This window comes from Bufo gargarizans, chromosome 6, assembly GCF_014858855.1.
Source record: "Bufo gargarizans isolate SCDJY-AF-19 chromosome 6, ASM1485885v1, whole genome shotgun sequence".
In the NCBI taxonomy this organism is placed as follows: domain Eukaryota; kingdom Metazoa; phylum Chordata; class Amphibia; order Anura; family Bufonidae; genus Bufo; species Bufo gargarizans.
The window spans coordinates 146161632-146181946 of record NC_058085.1 but is presented as its reverse complement, the minus strand read 5'-3'; the positions used below and the strand labels follow the sequence as shown (position 1 = coordinate 146181946).

Below are 20315 nucleotides of genomic sequence, written 5' to 3'. Positions count from 1 at the left end.
ATGAATCCACATCTTTGCACAGATTTGGCCTTTTAAAAGCATGTGGTCCTACAATTTCAGTTTAATCATTATTTTCAATTAATTAAATGCTCAAAAAATGTTTTGTCTCACTCTCATTTCTTCTTGTTGCATGTTGAAGCTCTACTTGGAACCTTGTTAAGATCCAACAATGTAAAATATGATTTTTTGCCATTTTTCAAGTGGTCTTAAACTTTTGATCAGGACTGTATTATCGCACAGGTGTTAAAATAAAGTTGCAAAACGAGGTCTTTTTAATGCCAAAAAGTGGCATGGCATGCTTAGTAAATGACCACAAATGTTTTAAACAGGACGTCTGCGGGATGTTCAGTGGAGCCGTGTAAGCCGAGTGCTCAGGACTTGCTGCATTTGTGTACACACGTCTCCTCAGTAACCACTTGCAGGGAGTGCCAGCCTCTCCCAGTCTGCCCAGTGCTTCTCATTTGCTCTGGACTCTCCTCACACAACACAGCACTGACCTCCTGCTCTTAGCCCTGTGCCTCGGTGGCTCGTCTCTGTGGGCACTATGTTTCAGTCATGGCCTGTGGATACCCCATACTATACCAATGCTGGAATACAGATCATCCCTCCTGCGGTAAGTCCACAGTCCGGTATACAAATGTTGCTATGGGATGGGATTTTTTATGGAAAGCGTTGATTCAATGGCACCAATGTAAATCTGTAACAGGGTACCCTCGCATACAATGTGTAATGTATGTCTTATGTGGCTCTGGTAAAACTGCTGCCTCTGCGCCCCTTATACATACTCCTCCAGGAATGCTTGGAGAGTGCTGGTTGTACAAACATTTTCAGCAAGGAGCTATAGAGGTAGCACCTGAGATTGGACCTCTGTAGGTTGAGGTTGTCCTCTCCCCTTTTTCTGTGTAACCTGCACATGATTATGACCCTCCATTTGCACATGACATCATTCTCTATTAACTTTTTCCCCTACCACAAGGGGGAGCGATTTAGATTTTTTGATAATTATTCTACACATTTCCAGATGGACCCGCAACCTCATAGAGATCAGGTTCCTTTCTTCACCCCTATCCCATAATTTCATGTGGTCATACTTCGTTTCACCACTGCATGAGCACATACAATGTCATCCTGGCTGTAAACAGCATCAAGCCGTTACCTGCTTCTGCTTGTCCTGATGTTGGCTGGTCCTAGTGTTGGACTGGGATGCCTAGGGCCCACCAGTAAAATTTATTCTAAGGGCCCACTGAAAGGTTACAACTTACAAGCAAATACTACCTGCTACCACAACAGCAGACAGCAGCAAAATGCTTAAAGGGACACTGACAGGCCCACTAAGCATATTTAGGTATATATATCACAGTACAGGTCTTCTAAAGTGTATTAAAATCATATAAGTATCCCTCCTGTCCACCTTATAAATACAGTAAACTGAAGTTTTATAACCTGGTTAAAGCATCTTCAATCTGCCTACAATCCTATGGGCATCGGCCTCCGTCTCATCTTCAGCATCGCTGAAGATTAGACGGAGGCCGATGCCCATAGGATTGTATTGGGCATGCGCCGGATCTTGTGCAGTCGGGGAGAGTTGTAGCCGCCGCCCAGCGAAGTGAATATTGATGAGCTGGGCGGCGCTTCAAAACGGCAGTTGGGGGCGGCTGGCTGGGCGCAAGTGGAGATGAAACGCCGCCCCTTGGGCAGATTGAAGACGAGTCTACCAGGTTATAAAACTTCAGTTTACTGTATTTATAAGGTGGACAGGGGGGATACTTACATGATTTTAATACACTTTAGAAGACCTGTACTGTGATATATATACCTAAATATGATTATTGGGCCTGTCAGTGTCCCTTTAAGATGATTGATTAGGGGGTCCCTGCAGCGAATTTCAGAAGGCAGGTCCTTGAGGCAAGAGCATACTGGCTGGACTGCCTCTGTGCCTAGAAGTCTTCTCAGCCACCTCATGCATCTGTAATAATAAACTGTGTAGTTTGTTAAATAATCTACCAGTGTTTTTTATATGGACATAGGCAGGCTGAAATTCTGTACGCTGCATATCTGTATGTGGTGCGTCAGTTTTCTGTGTTCTGAGCAAGGGATGACGGACTGGGGGCCCACCTTTGTCAGGGGCCCACCAGGGGATTCACCTGTCCCCCTGTGGGCCAGTCCGAGCTGCCTGGTCCTGATTGTGACAGCTTTTTCCCACCTGACCCATGTGACGGCCCTGTAAAGGCTTCAATGGTCTGCTAAATGAGGGTGCTGGCAATAATCTAATCTCTGCTCACTCTTCATGGTATTTTTTTCCTATAAATTTGCTCCAAAGCTCTTCCATTATTATCAATTACTAGCTGATGACCCGGCGTTGCTCGAGTATTTATTTATTGCAATTTTATATTAAATAACAGTGACTTTCACAATAGCCGCCCCTTTAACGGTGACCGCCCCTTTAACAGTGACTTTCACAGTGGCTGCCCCTTTATTGGTGACCGTCCCTTTGATAGTGACTTTCACAGTGGCTGCCCCTTTAATGGTGACTGCCCCTTTAACAGTGACTTTCACAGTGGCCGCTCCTTTAATGGTGACCGCCCGTTTAACAGTGACTTTCATAGTGGCTGCCCCTTTAATGGTGACGGCCCCTTTAACAGTGACTTTCACAGTGGCCGCCCCTTTAACGGTGACCGCCTAAGGCCTCATGCACACAACAGTGTTTTTTCACTGTCAGTGATTTGGCTTCAGTGGTCCGTGTCCGATTTTTCCCTTTTTTTTTGTCTGACAGGGGAAAAAAAGGAAGGTTAATGAAAAGTGCAATTTTATTGCACCAAGGTCTTGTAGAAAAAAAACGGACACGGACACGGATGACATACCAGTTGTGCATCCGTTTTTTTGACGGACCTATTGACTTGAATGGGTCTGTCCTCTGTTTTCCACTGACAAGAATAGGACAGGTTATATTTTTTTGATTTTTTTGACGGACTGGAATCATGGATCACGGACGCAGAGAAAAAACTGAGGACTATCAGTTTTTTTTCACAGCTCCATAGAAATGAATGGGACCTCCGCTAAACTGTGAAAAATGACGGAACGGACGCGGATGCACACAACGGTCGTGTGCATGAGGCCTAACAGTGACTTTCAAGGTGGCCGTCCCTTTAATAGTGACCACCCCTTTAACACTGAACTCCACAGCGCCCGCCCCTTTACCAGTGAACTCCACAGCGCCCATCCGTTTAATAGTGGCTCCTGCCCCCCCATGCATGTAGCAGTGTAGTTGTGCCGTCATAAGTCATATGGGTGAATATTTCAGGACCTGCGAACTGCTAAAACCTGTGATCAGTTGTTATGGCAACCTGGAGTAGGACCTGCAAGCTTCTATTGGCTGATAAGAGACATGTGACCGTGTGTATGGCAGTTGGGATATGAAGAGAAACTGCAGGCTTGTATTGGCTAATGCAGGTCATTTTTTAGGAATATCTCCTAGAGAGCTGAGACCCCCGCAAGATTTCTTTCCAGGTAGCAAGGGATGTGTATACTAAGTTTCGTTAAAATGGATGGTTGCGTTTTTAAGTTTTCGCGGAACATACATACATACATACACACATACATCCTTTTTTAATATATATATAGATGTAATGTAATAGATTGGCAGGCTGATGGATATTATAGGTAAGATTTGGACCCTGTTGTTGCGTTTATTCCTTAGGTTTCTCAACAGCCAACAATTATCCAGCAACTTCCGACAGATTTTACCCCTCCTCTGTCTCATCCGATCCGATATGGTCGTGCTAAAGAAGGTGAGAGGTGAACTGAATAATAATGTACAATATTACGTCTTCTGACATCAGGTACCATGAGTACACATGAAAGTAAGTGCACCCCTTCTCCTGCTAACCATACTCTTCAGTCCTGGGGCAGGAAAGTCTAAAGGAGCTCATACACATTATTATAAATGTGGTCATACACACCTGTCTAAAGATATGTTCACACAATGTCTTTTGCCATGGAACTATGGCGTGGACACCCACGCTGAAATTTTTACGGCGGTTTTAAGCCACTGCTCCATGATCCTCACTTCTACCTCCTATTTAAATGAATTGGAGGCAGAAAGGACGTGGCTGCTGGGGGGATTTCAGTGAAATTTCGGTGCGGCTGCCCGCTCCAAAATTCCCTAAGGTTGTTCAGACAAATTAGTTTAAAGGTGGTCATACAGATTATTATAAAGATGGCCATGCACACAAGTCTAAAGGAGGTCATACACATAAGATGTTCATACATACTAGTCTAAAAGAGGTCAAACACACTATTCTAAGGGTGGTCACACACACGAGTCTAGCGGTGATCATATACATTAATCTAAAGGTGGTCATACACACTAGTCAAAAGGTGGTCAGACACACTAGTCAAAAGGTGATCATACACACTAGTCTAATGGTAGTGATACACATTACTCTAAGAGTGGTCATATACATTAGTCTAAGGTGTTCATACTTACTAGTCTAAAGGTGGTCATACAGACTAATCTAAGGGTGGCCATATACATTAGTCTAAAGGCGGTCATACAGACTAATCTAAGGGTGGTCATATACATTAGTCTAAAGGTGGTCATACACACCAGTCTAGGGTGGTCATACACATTAGTCTAAAGGTGGTCATACACACCAGTCTAGGGTGGTCATACAGACTAGTCTAAAGGTGGTCATACACACTAGCCTAACTCTGGTCACGCACATTAGTCTAAGGCCTCATGCACACGACAGTATTTTTTCACAGTCCACAAAACGGGATTCCGTTGTTCCGTGATCCGTGTCCGTTTTTTCTTCCGTGTGTCTTCCGCGATTTTTGGAGGATCACCAGACATGAAGGAAAGTAAAAAAAAAAGTCGTTTTGGTGTCTGCATGGCCGTGCGGAGCCAAACGGATACGTCCTGACTTACAATGCAAGTCAATGGGGACGGATCCGTTTGACGTTGACACAATATGATGCAATTGCAAACGGATCCGTCCCCCATTGACTTTCAATGTAAAGTCAGGAGTCCCTATCAGAGTTTTTTCCAATCCGATGGTATATTTTAACTTGAAGCGTCCCCATCACCATGGGAACGCCTCTATGTTAGAATATACCATCGGATTTGAGTTACATCGTGAAAACTCAGATCCGACAGTATATTCTAACACAGAGACGTTCCCATGGTGATGGGGACGCTTCAAGTTAGAATATACTAAGAACTGTCGACATGACTGCCCCTTGCTGCCTGGCAGCATCCGATCTCTTACAGGGGGCTGTGATCCGCACAATTAACCCCTCAGGTGCCGCACCTGAGGGGTTAATTGTGCATATCATAGACCCCTGTAAGAGATCAGGTGCTGCCAGGCAGCAGGGGACAGACACCCCTCTCTCCCCAGTTTTTAATTCATTGGTGGCCAGTGCGGCCCCCCTCCCTCCCCTGTATTAAATTCATTGGTGGCCAGTGCGGCCCCCTTCCCTCCCTCCCCTGTATTAAATTCATTGGTGGCCAGTGCGACCCCCCCTCCCTCCCCTGTATTAAATTCATTGGTGGCCAGTGCGGCCCCCCTCCTTCCCCTGTATTAAATTCATTGGTGGCCAGTGCGGCGCATTGCTTATAGCACAGACCTGTCACTTACCAGTAGGAGGAGCACCCGGCCGGTCACAGACAGTGCAGGTAAGTATAATGCTTCTAAAATTGCTAAGTAACCATGGCAGCCAGAACTGCAGTAGCGTCCGGGTTGCCATGGTTACCCATCGGAGCCCCAGCGATTAAACTGGGACTCCGATCAGAACTCTCCGCTGCCACCAATGATCGGGGAGGCGGGGAAGAGGGGAGGCCGCACTGGCCACCAATGAATTTAATACAGGGGAGGGAGGGAGGGAGGGGGGCCGCACTGGCCACCAATTAATTTAATACAGTGGAGGGAGGGAGGGGGGCCGCACTGGCCACCAATGAATTGAATACAGGGGAGGGAGGTAGGGGGGCCATACAGGCCACCAATGAATTAAAAACTGGGGAGGGAGGGAGGGGGGCCGCACTGGCCTCCAATAAATAAAAAACTGGGGAGGGAGGGGGGTCTGCCCCCTGCTGCCTGGCAGCACCTGATGTCTTACAGGGGGCTATGATACGCACAATTAACCCCTCAGGTGCAGCACCTGAGGGGTTAATTGTGCGGATCACAGCCCCCTGTAAGAGATCGGGTGCTGCCAGGCAGCAGGGGGCAGTCATGTACACAGTTCTTAGTATATTCTAACTTGAAGCGTCCCCATCACTATGGGAACGCCTCTGTGTTAGATTATACTGTCGAAGTGAAAACTCAGCTCTGAAATAGCTGTATGCAGTCGGATCTGCGGATCCGTCTGTGCTTAAAGTAGCCTACAGACACGGATCACGGACGCGGATGGCAATCTTGTGTGCCTCCGTATTTTTTCACTGACCCATTGACTTGAATGGGTCCGTGAACCGTTGTCCGTCAAAAAAATAGGACAGGTCCTATTTTTTTGACGGACAGGAAACGCAGATTACGGACGCGGATGACAAACGGTGCATTTTCTGAGTTTTCAACTGACCCATTGAAAGTCAATAGATCCGCAGAAAATCACGGTAAACGGAACAACGGACACGGATGCACACAACGGTCGTGTGCATGAGGCCTAAAGTTGATCAGTGATAATTTTAACAAAAAACATCATTTGTCTGGTGAAATTCAACAATGATCAGTTGTTTTAATTGACCAGTGGCCAGGTTGTGATTGTCTGGAAAGAGGCTAGTTGTTTTTGTTTTAATTTTCATCTGATAGCTGCTAGTTAACAAATGATCTTTCCATGAAAGGACATTCCCAGAAAGATCAATTGTCCATCACCAGGTGTTATTGAACATGTATAGACAATTTGAAGGGGTTGTCTGGGACTATCCTTAAGGCTAGGTCTACACAACGACATTTGTCGTGTGGCATTTTGTCGCACCAATGTCGCGTGACAATTTTCATAATGTCATCAAAGATAGGAGAAAATGAAGATTTAAGAAAAATAAGCAGATAACTAAGACAGATATAACAAGTCCTTACATATAACAGTCAGGAATAGCTGCTGACTAGCAACTAATACAGCGATTTTACCAGAGAAGTGGCCATGATTGGTTTGATCTGAGTCTGAGACATTGTATGTTGAGTCTAGTTTCAACTTACAATGGTCTTTTCTGACCCATCGTATGTTAAAAATATTGTATCCTGAGGCCATTGTATCCTGAGGGATCACTGTATATAAACGTTATATGTGTGCTGTTAATACAAGGCACCTACTAATGTATTGTGATTGTCCATATTGCCTCCTTTGCTGGCTTGGTTCATTTTTCCATCACATTGCACTCTGTTCGTTTCCATGGTTACGACCACCCTGTAATCCAGCAGTGGTGCTCGTGCTTGCACACTTTAAGAAAAAATGCCAGCCTCTCTGGTGGCCGGGACCATGGGAGCTCACATAAGCTGGTACTTTTTCTATAGTGTACAAGCACAGCCACGCTGCTGGACTACAGGGTGGTAGTGACCATGGAAACTTTCTCTGCATAATAAATGCAAAACCCCTTTAAGATTGGTCACTAATATCAGATCATTGAGGGTCCAACTCTTGGCACTCCTGCAGATCAGCTGGTTGAAGGGGCCACAGTCCTTGACCTATGATTTCACATCCATCAGTCCTATTCAAGTGAATGAGATAAAGCTGCAATACCAAGCACAGCCACTATAAAATATACAGGGCTGTGCCTGGTATACAATAAAGGGGCCATAATGCTCATCCAAGTGCTGTATCTCCTTAAAACAGCAGGGGTACTGGGAGTTGGACCCCTACCAATAAGATATTGAAGACCAATCCTCAAGTGTCATGCTTCAGTGTGGGAGGGAAACCCACACCGAACGTAAGAGGGAACAGGGTGAGGGGAAAAGGCCTGGTAACTAGGGAAAGGAGCAGGTCACCTCCTAGAGGAACCCTAATCAAAGTCCTGACTGACTGCAAGTATGAACTGACCCCAGAGGTAGGTGAGTTCATACACAGGAACCTAAAGTCCTAACTCATTCTGTAGTACCCTGGTACTAATGTCAGGACAAGAGACAACCTGTTCCTCCAAACGGTTAACTTCAAATGGCTATGGAAGCACAGGAACTCTGCCGAGATCCAAACACCAGCAATCTACAACAAGACTGAAGCTTTAAACCGCACAGCATGGTGCGAGAATCCACAATAAATAGGGAAGGTTAAATGACCACATAAGCAACACCTGAAGCAAGGAGTGTGGCCATTACCAGAAACACAGACACAAATTGATCCACAAGGAACCTGTCAGATCAAACCACGTGTTGCCAGTCTCACTGATCTCCTGGCACCTGTCAAGGGAAAGTCCATGACATCAAGGCTATTTTATATGAGCCAATGCTCATACAATTATCAGGAAATAATAATGTTCCTGATAATTGCCTGATTGTGTGCGGAGTATAGTTGCCTTTGCATGCAGCAATCATCTCCACTGTATGGGGGACAAACAATTGCTACTGTGATCGCTCGTCCCCACACTGATTCATTGTTAGGCACATACAAGACGCGATCACCTGATTGAGCATTTGCTTGTTCATTGGCACCACATTTACATAGGGCTGTTACTGGGAGCGAGCAGTTGTATAATCACACATTCTCTATAAGTGGCCCGATCCGCATCCCATGTAAAAGGACCTTAAAGGGGTTTTGTCACTTCAGCAAGTGGCATTTATCATGTAGAGGAAGATAATAAAAGCCACCTACTAATGTATTGTTATACTCCATATTACTTCCTTTGCTGGCTGGATCCATTTCCATGGTACGACCACCCTGCAATCCATCAGTGGTGGTCGTGCTTGAAGGAAAAAGTGCTTGCCTATCTGGTGACCGGGACCATGGTAGCTCACATAGGCTGGTGCTTTTTCCTATAGTGTGCAAGCACGACCACCACTGATGGATTGCAGGGTGGTCGTAACCATGGAAACGAGCTGTGTTTAATGTGATGGAAAAATGATTCCAGCCAGCAAAGGAGGTAATATGGATAATAACAATACATTAGTAAGTGCCTTGTATTAACTTTCTCTACATGATTTAAACCCCTTTAAAGGGAATCTGTCACCTAGTTTTACCCTATAGAGCTGCGGACATGCACGGATAGATCTCCACTAGCATGTCCACTATGTATACTTGTCCCATAGCTCTGTGGGGTTTAATTTTGTTTAAAAAATGATAGATTATAGATATGTAAATTAGCTTGGTAAGGCGCCCAAGGCGTGGTTACTTACAGTTAAGGAGCCCAGCCATGCCCCCTGTGAAGGAGCCCAGCACCGCCTGCATCCAGGAATCTCCTCCTTGCTCACAAAGTTACAGTGCCGTAATCTCGTGATGCGCGAGCTAGCGCATGCGCTGTTCGTTCACTGAGGCTGATGCCAGGAAAGGGAACGAACACTTTGCCGACACTGTGCATGCGCTAGCCCACGCATTGCGAGATTACGGCAATGTAACTTTGCGAGCCAGGAGAAGATTCCTGGATGCAGGCGGTGCTGGGCTCCTTCACAGGGGGCATGGCTGGGAACCTTACCAGGCTTATTTACATATCTATAAAATCATTTTTTAAATGAAATAAAACCACACAGAGCTATGGGACAGGTATATTGCGGACATGCTAGCGGAGATCTATCCGTGCATGTCTGCAGCTCTATAGGGTAAAAAAAGGTGACAGAATCCCTTTAACCACCTCCGGACCGCCTAACGCAGATGTGCGGTCCGGAGGTGGCAGCCCTGCGCACGACGACGCATATACGCGTCATCTCGCGAGGGCCGGGATTTCCTGTGAACGCGCGCGCGCGCTAACAGGAACGGAAGGTAAGCGAGTGGATCTCCAGCCTGTCAGCGGCGATCGCTCGCTGGCAGGCTGGAGATCCGAATTTTTTAACCCCTAACAGGTATATTAGACGCTGTTTTCATAACAGCGTCTAATATACCTCCTACCTGGTCCTCTGGTGGTCCCTTTTGTTAGGATCGACCACCAGAGGACTCAGGTAGGTCAGTACAGTCGCACCAAACACCACACTACACTACACTACACTACATCCCCCCCCCCCCCGTCACTTATTAACCCCTTATAAACCCCTGATCACCCATGATCACCCCATATAAACTCCCTGATCACCCCCCTGTCATTGATCACCGCCCTGTCATTGATCACCGCCCTGTCAGGCTCCGTTCAGACGTCCGTATGATTTTTACGGATCCACGGATACATGGATCGGATCCGCAAAAAGCATACGGACGTCTGAATGGAGCCATACAGGGGGGTGATCAATGACAGGCGGGTGATCACCCATATACACTCCCTGATCACCCCCTGTCATTGATCACCCCCGTCATTGATCACCCCCCTGTAAGGCACCATTCAGACGTCCGCATGATTTTTACGGATCCATGGATACATGGATCGGATCCGCAAAACACATGTGGACGTCTGAATGGAGCCTTACAGGGGGTGATCAATGACAGGCGGGTGATCACCCATATACACTCCCTGATCACCCCCCTGTCATTCATAACCCCCCTGTAAGGCTCCATTCAGACGTCCGCATGCGTTTTATGGATCCGTAAAAAATCATGCGGATGTCTGAATGGAGCCTTACAGGGGGGGTGATCAGTGACAGTGGAGTGATCACCCCCTGTCATTGATAACCCCCCTGTAAGGCTCCATTCAGACGTCCGCATGCGTTTTGTGGATCCGATCCATGTATCCATGGATCCGTAAAAAATCATGCGGATGTCTGAATGGAGCCTTACAGGGGGGGTGATCAGTGACAGGGGGGTGATTACCCTGATCACCCCCTGTCATTGATAACCCCCCTGTAAGGCTCCATTCAGACGTCCGCATCCGTTTTGTGGATCCGATCCATGTATCCATGGATCCGTAAAAAATCATGCGGATGTCTGAATGGAGCCTTACAGGGGGGGTGATCAGTGACAGGGGGGTGATCACCCTGATTACCCTGATCACCCCCTGTCATTGATAACCCCCCTGTAAGGCTCCATTCAGACGTCCGCATGCGTTTTGTGGATCCGATCCATGTATCCATGGATCCGTAAAAAATCATGCGGATGTCTGAATGGAGCCTTACAGGGGGGGTGATCAGTGACAGGGGGGTGATCACCCTGATTACCCTGATCACCCCCTGTCATTGATAACCCCCCTGTAAGGCTCCATTCAGACGTCCGCATCCGTTTTGTGGATCCGATCCATGTATCCATGGATCCGTAAAAAATCATGCGGATGTCTGAATGGAGCCTTACAGGGGGGGTGATAAGTGACAGTGGGGTGATCACCCTGATTACCCTGATCACCCCCTGTCATTGATAACCCCCCTGTAAGGCTCCATTCAGACGTCCGCATGCGTTTTGTGGATCCGATCCATGTATCCATGGATCCGTAAAAAATCATGCGGATGTCTGAATGGAGCCTTACAGGGGGGGTGATCAGTGACAGGGGGGTGATCACCCTGATTACCCTGATCACCCCCTGTCATTGATAACCCCCCTGTAAGGCTCCATTCAGACGTCCGCATGCGTTTTGTGGATCCGATCCATGTATCCGTAAAAAATCATGCGGACGTCTGAATGGAGCCTTACAGGGGGGTGATCAATGACAGGGGGGTGATCAGGGAGTCTATATGGGTGATCACCCCCCTGTCATTGATCACCCCCCTGTCATTGATCACCCCCCCCCTGGTAAGGCTCCATTCAGACATTTTTTTTGGCACAAGTTAGCGGAAATTTTTTGTTTGTTTTTGTTTTTGTTTTTTCTTACTAAGTCTCATATTCCACTAACTTGTGTCAAAAAATAAAATCTCACATGGACGCACCATACCCCTCACGGAATCCAAATGCGTAAACATTTTTAGACATTTATATTCCAGACTTCTTCTCACGCTTTAGGGCCCCTAAAAAGCCAGGGCAGTATAAATACCCCACATGTGACCCCATTTCGGAAAGAAGACACCCCAAGGTATTCCGTGAGGGGCATATTGAGTCCATGAAAGATTGAAATTTTTGTCCTAAGTTAGCGGAAAGTGAGACTTTGTGAGAAAAAAACAAAAAAAAATCAATATCCGCTAACTTATGCAAAAAAAAATAAAAAATCTAGGAACTCGCCATGCCCCTCATTGAATACCTTGGGGTGTCTTCTTTCCAAAGTGGGGTCACATGTGGGGTATTTATACTGCCCTGGCTTTTTAGGGGCCCGAAAGTGTGAGAAGAAGTCTGGGATCCAAATGTCTAAAAATGCCCTCCTAAAAGGAATTTGGGCCCCTTTGCGCATCTAGGCTGCAAAAAAGTGTCACACATGTGGTATCGCCGTACTCAGGAGAAGTTGGGGAATGTGTTTTGGGGTGTCATTTTACATATACCCATGCTGGGTGAGAAAAATATCTTGGTCAAATGCCAACTTTGTATAAAAAAATGGGAAAAGTTGTCTTTTGCCAAGATATTTCTCTCACCCAGCATGGGTATATGTAAAATGACCCCCCAAAACACATTGCCCAACGGCGATACCAGATGTGTGACACTTTTTTGCAGCCAAGGTGGGCAAAGGGGCACATATTCCAAAGTGCACCTTTCGGATTTCGCAGGCCATTTTTTACACATTTTGATTGCAAGGTACTTCTTACACATTTGGGCCCCTAAATTGCCAGGGCAGTATAACTACGCCACAAGTGACCCCATTTTGGAAAGAAGACACCCCAAGGTATTCCGTGAGGGGCACGGCGAGTTCCTAGAATTTTTTATTTTTTGTCACAAGTTAGCGGAAAATGATGATTTTTCTTTTTTTTTCTTTTTTCCTTACAAAGTCTCATATTCCACTAACTTGCGACAAAAAATAAAAAATTCTAGGAACTCGCCATGCCCCTCACGGAATACCTTGGGGTGTCTTCTTTCCAAAATGGGGTCACTTGTGGGGTAGTTATACTGCCCTGGCAATTTAGGGGCCCAAATGTGTGAGAAGAACTTTGCAATCAAAATGTGTAAAAAATGCCCTGCAAAATCCGAAAGGTGCACTTTGGAATATGTGCCCCTTTGCCCACCTTGGCAGCAAAAAAGTGTGACACATCTGGTATCGCCGTACTCAGGAGAAGTTGGGCAATGTGTTTTGGGGTGTCATTTTACATATACCCATGCTGGGTGAGAGAAATATCTTGGCAAAAGACAACTTTTCCAATTTTTTTTATACAAAGTTGGCATTTGACCAAGATATTTTTCTCACCCAGCATGGGTATATGTAAAATGACACCCCAAAACACATTGCCCAACTTCTCCTGAGTACGGCGATACCAGATGTGTCACACTTTTTTGCTGCCAAGGTGGGCAAAGGGGCACATATTCCAAAGTGCACCTTTCGGATTTTGCAGGGCATTTTTTACACATTTTGATTGCAAAGTTCTTCTCTCACATTTGGGCCCCTAAATTGCCAGGGCAGTATAACTACCCCACAAGTGACCCCATTTTGGAAAGAAGACACCCCAAGGTATTCCGTGAGGGGCATGGCAAGTTCCTAGAATTTTTTATTTTTTGTCGCAAGTTAGTGGAATATGAGACTTTGTAAGAAAAAAATAAAATAAAAAAATCATCATCATTTTCCGCTAACTTGTGACAAAAAATAAAAAGTTCTATGAACTCACTATGCCCATCAGCGAATACCTTAGGGTGTCTACTTTCCGAAATGGGGTCATTTGTGGGGGTTTTCTACTGTTTGGGCATTGTAGAACCTCAGGAATCATGACAGGTGCTCAGAAAGTCAGAGCTGTTTCAAAAAGCGGAAATTCACATTTTTGTACCATAGTTTGTAAATGCTATAACTTTTACCCAAACCATTTTTTTTTTGCCCAAACTTTTTTTTTATCAAAGACATGTAGAACAATAAATTTGGCGAAAAATTTATATATGGATGTCGTTTTTTTTGCAAAATTTTACAGCTGAAAGTGAAAAATGTCATTTTTTTGCAAAAAAATCGTTACATTTTGATTAATAACAAAAAAAGTAAAAATGTCAGCAGCAATAAAATACCACCAAATGAAAGCTCTATTAGTGAGAAGAAAAGGAGGTAAAATTCATTTGGGTGGTAAGTTGCATGACCGAGCGATAAACGGTGAAAGGAGTGTAGTGCCGAAGTGTAAAAAGTGCTCTGGTCATGAAGGGGGTTTCACCTAGCGGGGCTGAAGTGGTTAAGGATAAGTCCTCAACATTTAATTTCTGGAAACCCTGACTGTAATGCATGGCTGAGTCAATGTAACGATTGTTCACCATTTAACCCTCAACCTACTTTTGTCTAATATATAAGGCCACCTTAACCCTTGGTCATCTGCTCTGTTCTGATCCCTTGTGAAAGGCCGATGGGATGCTTAAAAGGGTAAGGTATTAAAATGCAAAAAAAAAAACTAGACTTACCATTCCGAACACCTGAAGGTCCAGTGCCACCACTTTCATGCTCCGCATCAATGTAGCTATGACATCCTGTATAATACACATGGTGGCGCTGGACCAGAGAGCATAACATTATCCGCACTATTGTCTTGCCATGTCTTTTTACAATTTATTTTGTAACTCAGACAGCCTCTTTAGAGAAGTGGAGCCCTGCACAAGGGCATAACCCCTGATGAAGTGGGATAAGAGCAGCCAGATTCGGCCACCCCCTCTAACATCCCCATAGTTCCTGAGACCATACACTTTCTCTCTCTGTCGCTTGTTTGTCTTCAGACTCGTTTATCTTTTACAGATTTGATAGAGCTGATGATGATCCAGAACGCCCAGATGCATCAGGTTATAATGAACAACATGACAATGGCGGCTCTTTCCAGCTTTGGCTATGGGTCTACGCCACCCACCCCCCTGGTATGTGTCTGGTGTGGACGATGTATCACTGGATAATCAGATTTTCCTTTCAGGTGACTGAGAAACGTGGTTGACAACTGTAAGAGTTGTAGCAGTGGTCTTATTGGTTGTCACCCAGCTTTCTTAGGAACACATATAGGTGTAAAGAAATTGAGGGCTCTATGGATATTTTAGAATCAGAAGTCCTTGGGAAAGGTACCTCAAGAGGCCCCTAGTCTACTTAGCATTTATTGTAAAGTGCATGTCTACAAGTGCATCAGACACCATTTATCATTTGCAAGAATAACTAAAGCATCATACGCCTTATCTTCCATTGTTACAGTCTGTATTATACTCCAGAGCTGTACTCACAATGTTGCTGGATTTAGAGCGGAAATCTTCCAGCAATTCTGGGATTTCTTGTCCTTACACTAAGCACTGTATTGTAAGCTAACTGGCCACTGCAGTACTGAAATTCAGCTGATAGAGGTGTATGTGTCAACAAGTTTCATGACTGTTTCCAATGAAAGCCTATAGAATTGTGAATGCAGCTCCGGAGTACTACTGGTTGTAACTCAGGATCAGTACAGGATAAGTAATGTAATATATGTAGACATTGACTGCACCAGCAGAATAGTGAATGCAGCTCTGGAGTATAATACAGAATGTAATTCAGTATCAGTACATGATAAGTAATGTATGTACACACGTACTCCACCAGCAAAATAGTGAGTTCAGCTCTGAAGTATAATACAGAATGTAAATCGAGATCAGTAGAGGATAAGTAATGTAATATATATGTACACAGTGACCTCACTAGCAGAATCGTGAGTGCAGCTCTCAGGTATAATACCAGATGTAACTCAGGATCAGTACAAGATATGTACATGTATTTGTAAAGTTACCCCATTGTTTCCAGGGAAACCAGTAACAGTCACAACCAATTTTACGGCTCTGTGCCTGGGAGGCGAATTGCTCACTAGATCACCGTGGCCTATTCAATCAACTGAATGTTGGGGGTTATCAGCCATCAATATTACAGCCCCAGAAAAAAAATCTTTTAAAAAATATTAGTGATTTAATTTCTCCTGTTTTCATTATAGCCAAATATCATGCCAGTAGAAATCGAAGATGACGAACCAACAGTCTACCACCATCATTATGAGTCATACCCGGCCAGCTATCCAGCATACCCAACATATCCCACACTACCTCCTATGGCGCCTGTACATCACCGCGAGCCGACCGTCAGACACATCAATCAAGACACACAGCCTGTTTCACCCGCACGGAACCTAGAGTGAGATGCTAGCTTGCTTGTAAATCATGACTGATATAAAGGCCTGTTAGTCATCATTCAGATCTGAATATAATCTTTTATAATGGAAGGTATTCTGAAATCATCCCCTTTTCTTTATACTGCAGTTGAAATTGCCTGATGTGTATAAACACAAGGTCATCACCGACTCATCAGGCAATGTATAATGCTCCTCAGTCACCTACGAAGCCATTTACAGCCTTCCTGGCATTACTTAAGGGTAGTGGTTTAGCTATAGGCAGGGGCGGACTGGGAATTCAAAGCGGCCTTGGAAACAATACTAAAAATGGCCCCGTTTTGAAGTCGGGTCCAAATTGATGGAAGGCAGGGCCAGCAATACCATATTGTGGCACATTATACCACCCCGACAGAGCCAAATACCACAGTCCATCACAAAATACTGCCAGCAGCACAAAATACATCCCCAAAAACTGCCACTGGCCGGCCATGAGGAGGGCCAGGCTGCCCCTGGGCATCAGCCCACCAGTAAATTTCCCGGTAAGGTCTATGGCCAATCTGCTCCTGGCTATAGGGGTGCAAGAGGTAGCGGATGCACATAGGCCTTAGTACCTGAGGGGGACCAGAAGGCCCATCTACCATATAAGACATGACACAAATGGTACGAGGTAGATGTTAGGCTATGTTACAGATTATGCCTAGCTTCGAGTGACTCATGGGCTTGAGTAGCTGACCCCCTTTTTAATTGATGCAGTGTAGAGAATATCCGTAGAATATAAAATCTGGTGATGTAATAAATTCCAATATATCCTTACAGACGGGCAGTGCCGCCACCTCCACCCCTGAGTGCCACCAGCACAGTTGGAGCAGACATCCCTCCAGCTTCAGGTAAAATTAGGTCAATTATGAAACTAAATAAATTTACATTTCATACCGTGAGGGGGAGACAAGACACAGGACACCCGTTTATCTGACATCTGTTTCCTGTTCTTTCAGAATACTATGACCTGACTGAAGCAAGAATGTAATACATCCGGAAGACATCTTTAAAATATATATTTCTAATGTCTATATTGAGATTCTGTATATAAGTCTTTACAATGATATTTTTGTACAATGGAAATTATTGATCCATTCTATGTGATATTGTATTTATTATACTAAAAGATAAAAGAATACATACAGTTAAAACCAGAAGTTTACATACACTATATAAAAAGACACATATGCATGTTTTTCTCAATATCAGACATTAAATCAGAATAAACCTTTCCTGTTTTTGGTCAATTAGCATTACCATCATTATTATTATTTGCCAAATGCCAGAATAATGAGAGAGAGAATTTTTTAAGGTATCTTTATTACTTTCTACAAAGTCAAAAGTTTACATCCATTTCATTAATATTTGGTACCATTGTCCTTAAACTGTATGACTTGGGTCAAACGTTTTGGATATCCTTCCACAAACTTCTCACAATAGTTGGTCGGAATTTGGGCCCATTCCTCCTGACAAAACTGGTGTAACTGAGCCATGTTTGCTGGTTGCCTTGCTCACCCCTGCCTTTTCAGCTTTGCCCATAAATTTTCAATACGATTGAGATCAGGGCTTTGTGATGGCCACTCCAAAACATTGACTTTGGTATCCTTAAGCCACTTTGTAACCAGTTTTGCAGTATGCTTCGGGTCATTGTCCATTTGAAAGACCCATTTCCGCCCAAGCTTAATGTTCCTGGCTGATGTCTTGAGATGTTGCTTCAGTATTTCCACAATCTTCTTTCCTTGTGATGCCATCTATTTTGTGACGTGCACCAGTCCCTTCTGCAGCAAAACAACCCCACAACATGATGCTGCCACCCCCGTGTTTCACAGTTGGAATGGTGTTCTTAGGCTTCCAAGCTTCTCCCTTTTTTCTCCAAACGTTAACGATGGTCATTATGGCCTAAAAGTTCTATTTTAGTTTCTTCAGACCTCAGGACATGTCTCCAAAAATGTAGGTCTTTGTTCCTGTGTGCATTTGCAAACATTAATATGGCTTTTTTATGTTTCTTTTGGAGTAATGGCTTCTTCCTGGCAGAGTGGCCTTTCAGCCCAGATTGATACAGTACTCGTTTCACTGTGGATATTGACAAAATCTTACCAGCTTCTTCCATCATCTTCACAAGGTCTTTTGCTTTTGTTCTTGGGTTGATATGCACATGTCAGACCAAAGCACGTTCATCTCTGGGACACAGAACCGGTCTCCTTCCTTAGCGGTATGATGGCTGGACATTCCCATCTTGTTTGTACTTGTGTATAATTGTTTGTACAGATGAATGAGGCACCTTCAGGTATCTTGAAATTGCACCCAAGGTTGAGCCAGACTTGTGCAAGTCCACAATTCTTTTCCTGATATCTTGGCTGATTTCTTTAGACTTTCCCATGATGCTACACAAAGAAGCAGTGTGTTTCTGGTGTGCATTGCTTTTAACATTGCAGAAAGTAATACAAATGCCTTGAAACATTCTCTTCCTCACTATTCTAGCATTTGGCAAATAATAATAATGATGGGAATCCTAATTGACCAAAAACAGGAATGGTTTATTCTGATTTCATGTCAGATATTGAGAAAAACATGCATATGTGTCTTTTTATATAGTGTATGTAAACTTCTGGTTTCAACTGTATATACTGTATATATATAATAATAAATATCATTAAATCTGTGGTCTGATTATCTAGAAAGTTCAATCCTTGTTTCCAGCATAGAACTGCATTATAATTTGAACCTTCGCAAGCTTGGCCGACCTCCTTTCACTTCTATGTAACTATCTGAAATAGCCGAGCCAGCACTTGGCTGTTGTCTGTACGCCAATAGAAATGAATGAAGGGTGGCCTCACAGGCCTGGTGCACTCTTGTTCACTTTGGGAGCAACATTGTAGAGCGCTGGCTCGGCTACTTCCGGCACTCCCATGGAAATAAATAGAGGGTGGCTGCGCATGTGCAGCAGGGCCGGTTCTAGGTGAAATGGGGCCCTGGGGCGAAAAACAATAAGGGCCCCCCCATGACACTTGATGACTTTTTACAGAAGAAACTGTATATTGAGGGGCACAGTGTAGGCTATATGTGTATAACAAACATTTTTTATATGAAAACTTACAATTACTTGGCTTGGCCCTTGGGGATCTCGGACACCACTTCCACATTTTGGCTGGGGGGCTCGGTGGAGCTGATGTTGTGTTTTATCCTAATGAGAAAGATTTAATAATAAGGATTTGGAGAATAGGCAGGGGGATAGCAGAGCAGGGAGAGGCTGGTGCTGCTACTAGGGGGCTCATACCATGGGGGAGTAATAAAGCCCACCATAATGCCCCCCCCCCCCAGTAGTAATAATTCTCCTTATAATGTGACAGTGCAAAAAAATAACCCCTTGTAATTCCCCCAGTTGAGCTAATGTCCCCATAGTGCCCCCATAATGTGCCAGTATAAAATACCACTATATAGTGCCCCATAGTGCTCCTCTCCCCCCTCCTAGTGCCCCCCATAATGTACCAGTATAAAATGCCCCATACATAGTGCCCCAGTAGATGCCCTCAGTGTCCCCCATAATTTGTAAGTATAAAATACCCCTTCTCAGTGCCCCCGTAGATGACCCCATAGTGCTCTTCTCCCCCCTTCCCCATAGTACCCACCATAATGTATCCCAGTATAAAATGCCCCTATACAGAGCCCCCATATAAAATAACTGTTCTTTGTGGCCTCAGTAGATGCCCCTATAGTGCCCACCAATAATGTGCCAGTAAGAAGTGACCCCATAGATGTCCCCCAATAATGTGCCAGTATCCAGAGCCCCCCTATATCATGTGCCAGTATCCAGAGCCCCCCCCCCATATCATGTGCCAGTAGCCAGAGCCCCCCTATATCATGTGCCAGTAGCCAGACCCCCCCTATATCATGTGCCAGTAGCCAGAGCCCCCCTATATCATGTGCCAGTAGCCAGAGCCCCCCCCATATCATGTGCCAGTAGCCAGAGACCCCCCTATCATGTGCCAGTAGCCAGAGCCCCCCCTATCATGTGCCAGTAGCCTGAGCCCACCCATCAACATGTGCCAGTAGCCATAGGCCCCTCCTATCATGTGCCAGTAGCCA

General features: G+C 44.9%; 1 protein-coding gene across 1 annotated transcript; it reads left to right on the top strand.

Moving 5' to 3' along the window:
• The first annotated feature begins 496 nt into the window (after positions 1-496).
• On the top strand, positions 497-17274 carry LOC122942470 (proline-rich protein 29-like). The gene is made up of 6 exons (XM_044300112.1): positions 497-613; positions 3698-3788; positions 14819-14934; positions 16017-16213; positions 17007-17077; positions 17186-17274. Exons 1-6 carry the CDS (start codon positions 545-547, stop codon positions 17215-17217), a joined length of 576 nt encoding a protein of 191 aa, XP_044156047.1. The 5' UTR covers positions 497-544; the 3' UTR covers positions 17218-17274.
• The last annotated feature ends 3041 nt before the right edge of the window (positions 17275-20315 follow it).

Bases quoted from the DNA above. Each gene is read 5' to 3' on its own strand.
- LOC122942470 (XM_044300112.1), top strand. From the start codon at position 545: ATGTTTCAGTCATGGCCTGTGGATACCCCATACTATACCAATGCTGGA. The intron at 3,789-14,818 runs GTGAGAGGTGAA...TATCTTTTACAG, and splicing joins ATATGGTCGTGCTAAAGAAG to ATTTGATAGAGCTGATGATG. The intron at 14,935-16,016 runs GTATGTGTCTGG...TTTTCATTATAG, and splicing joins CTACGCCACCCACCCCCCTG to CCAAATATCATGCCAGTAGA.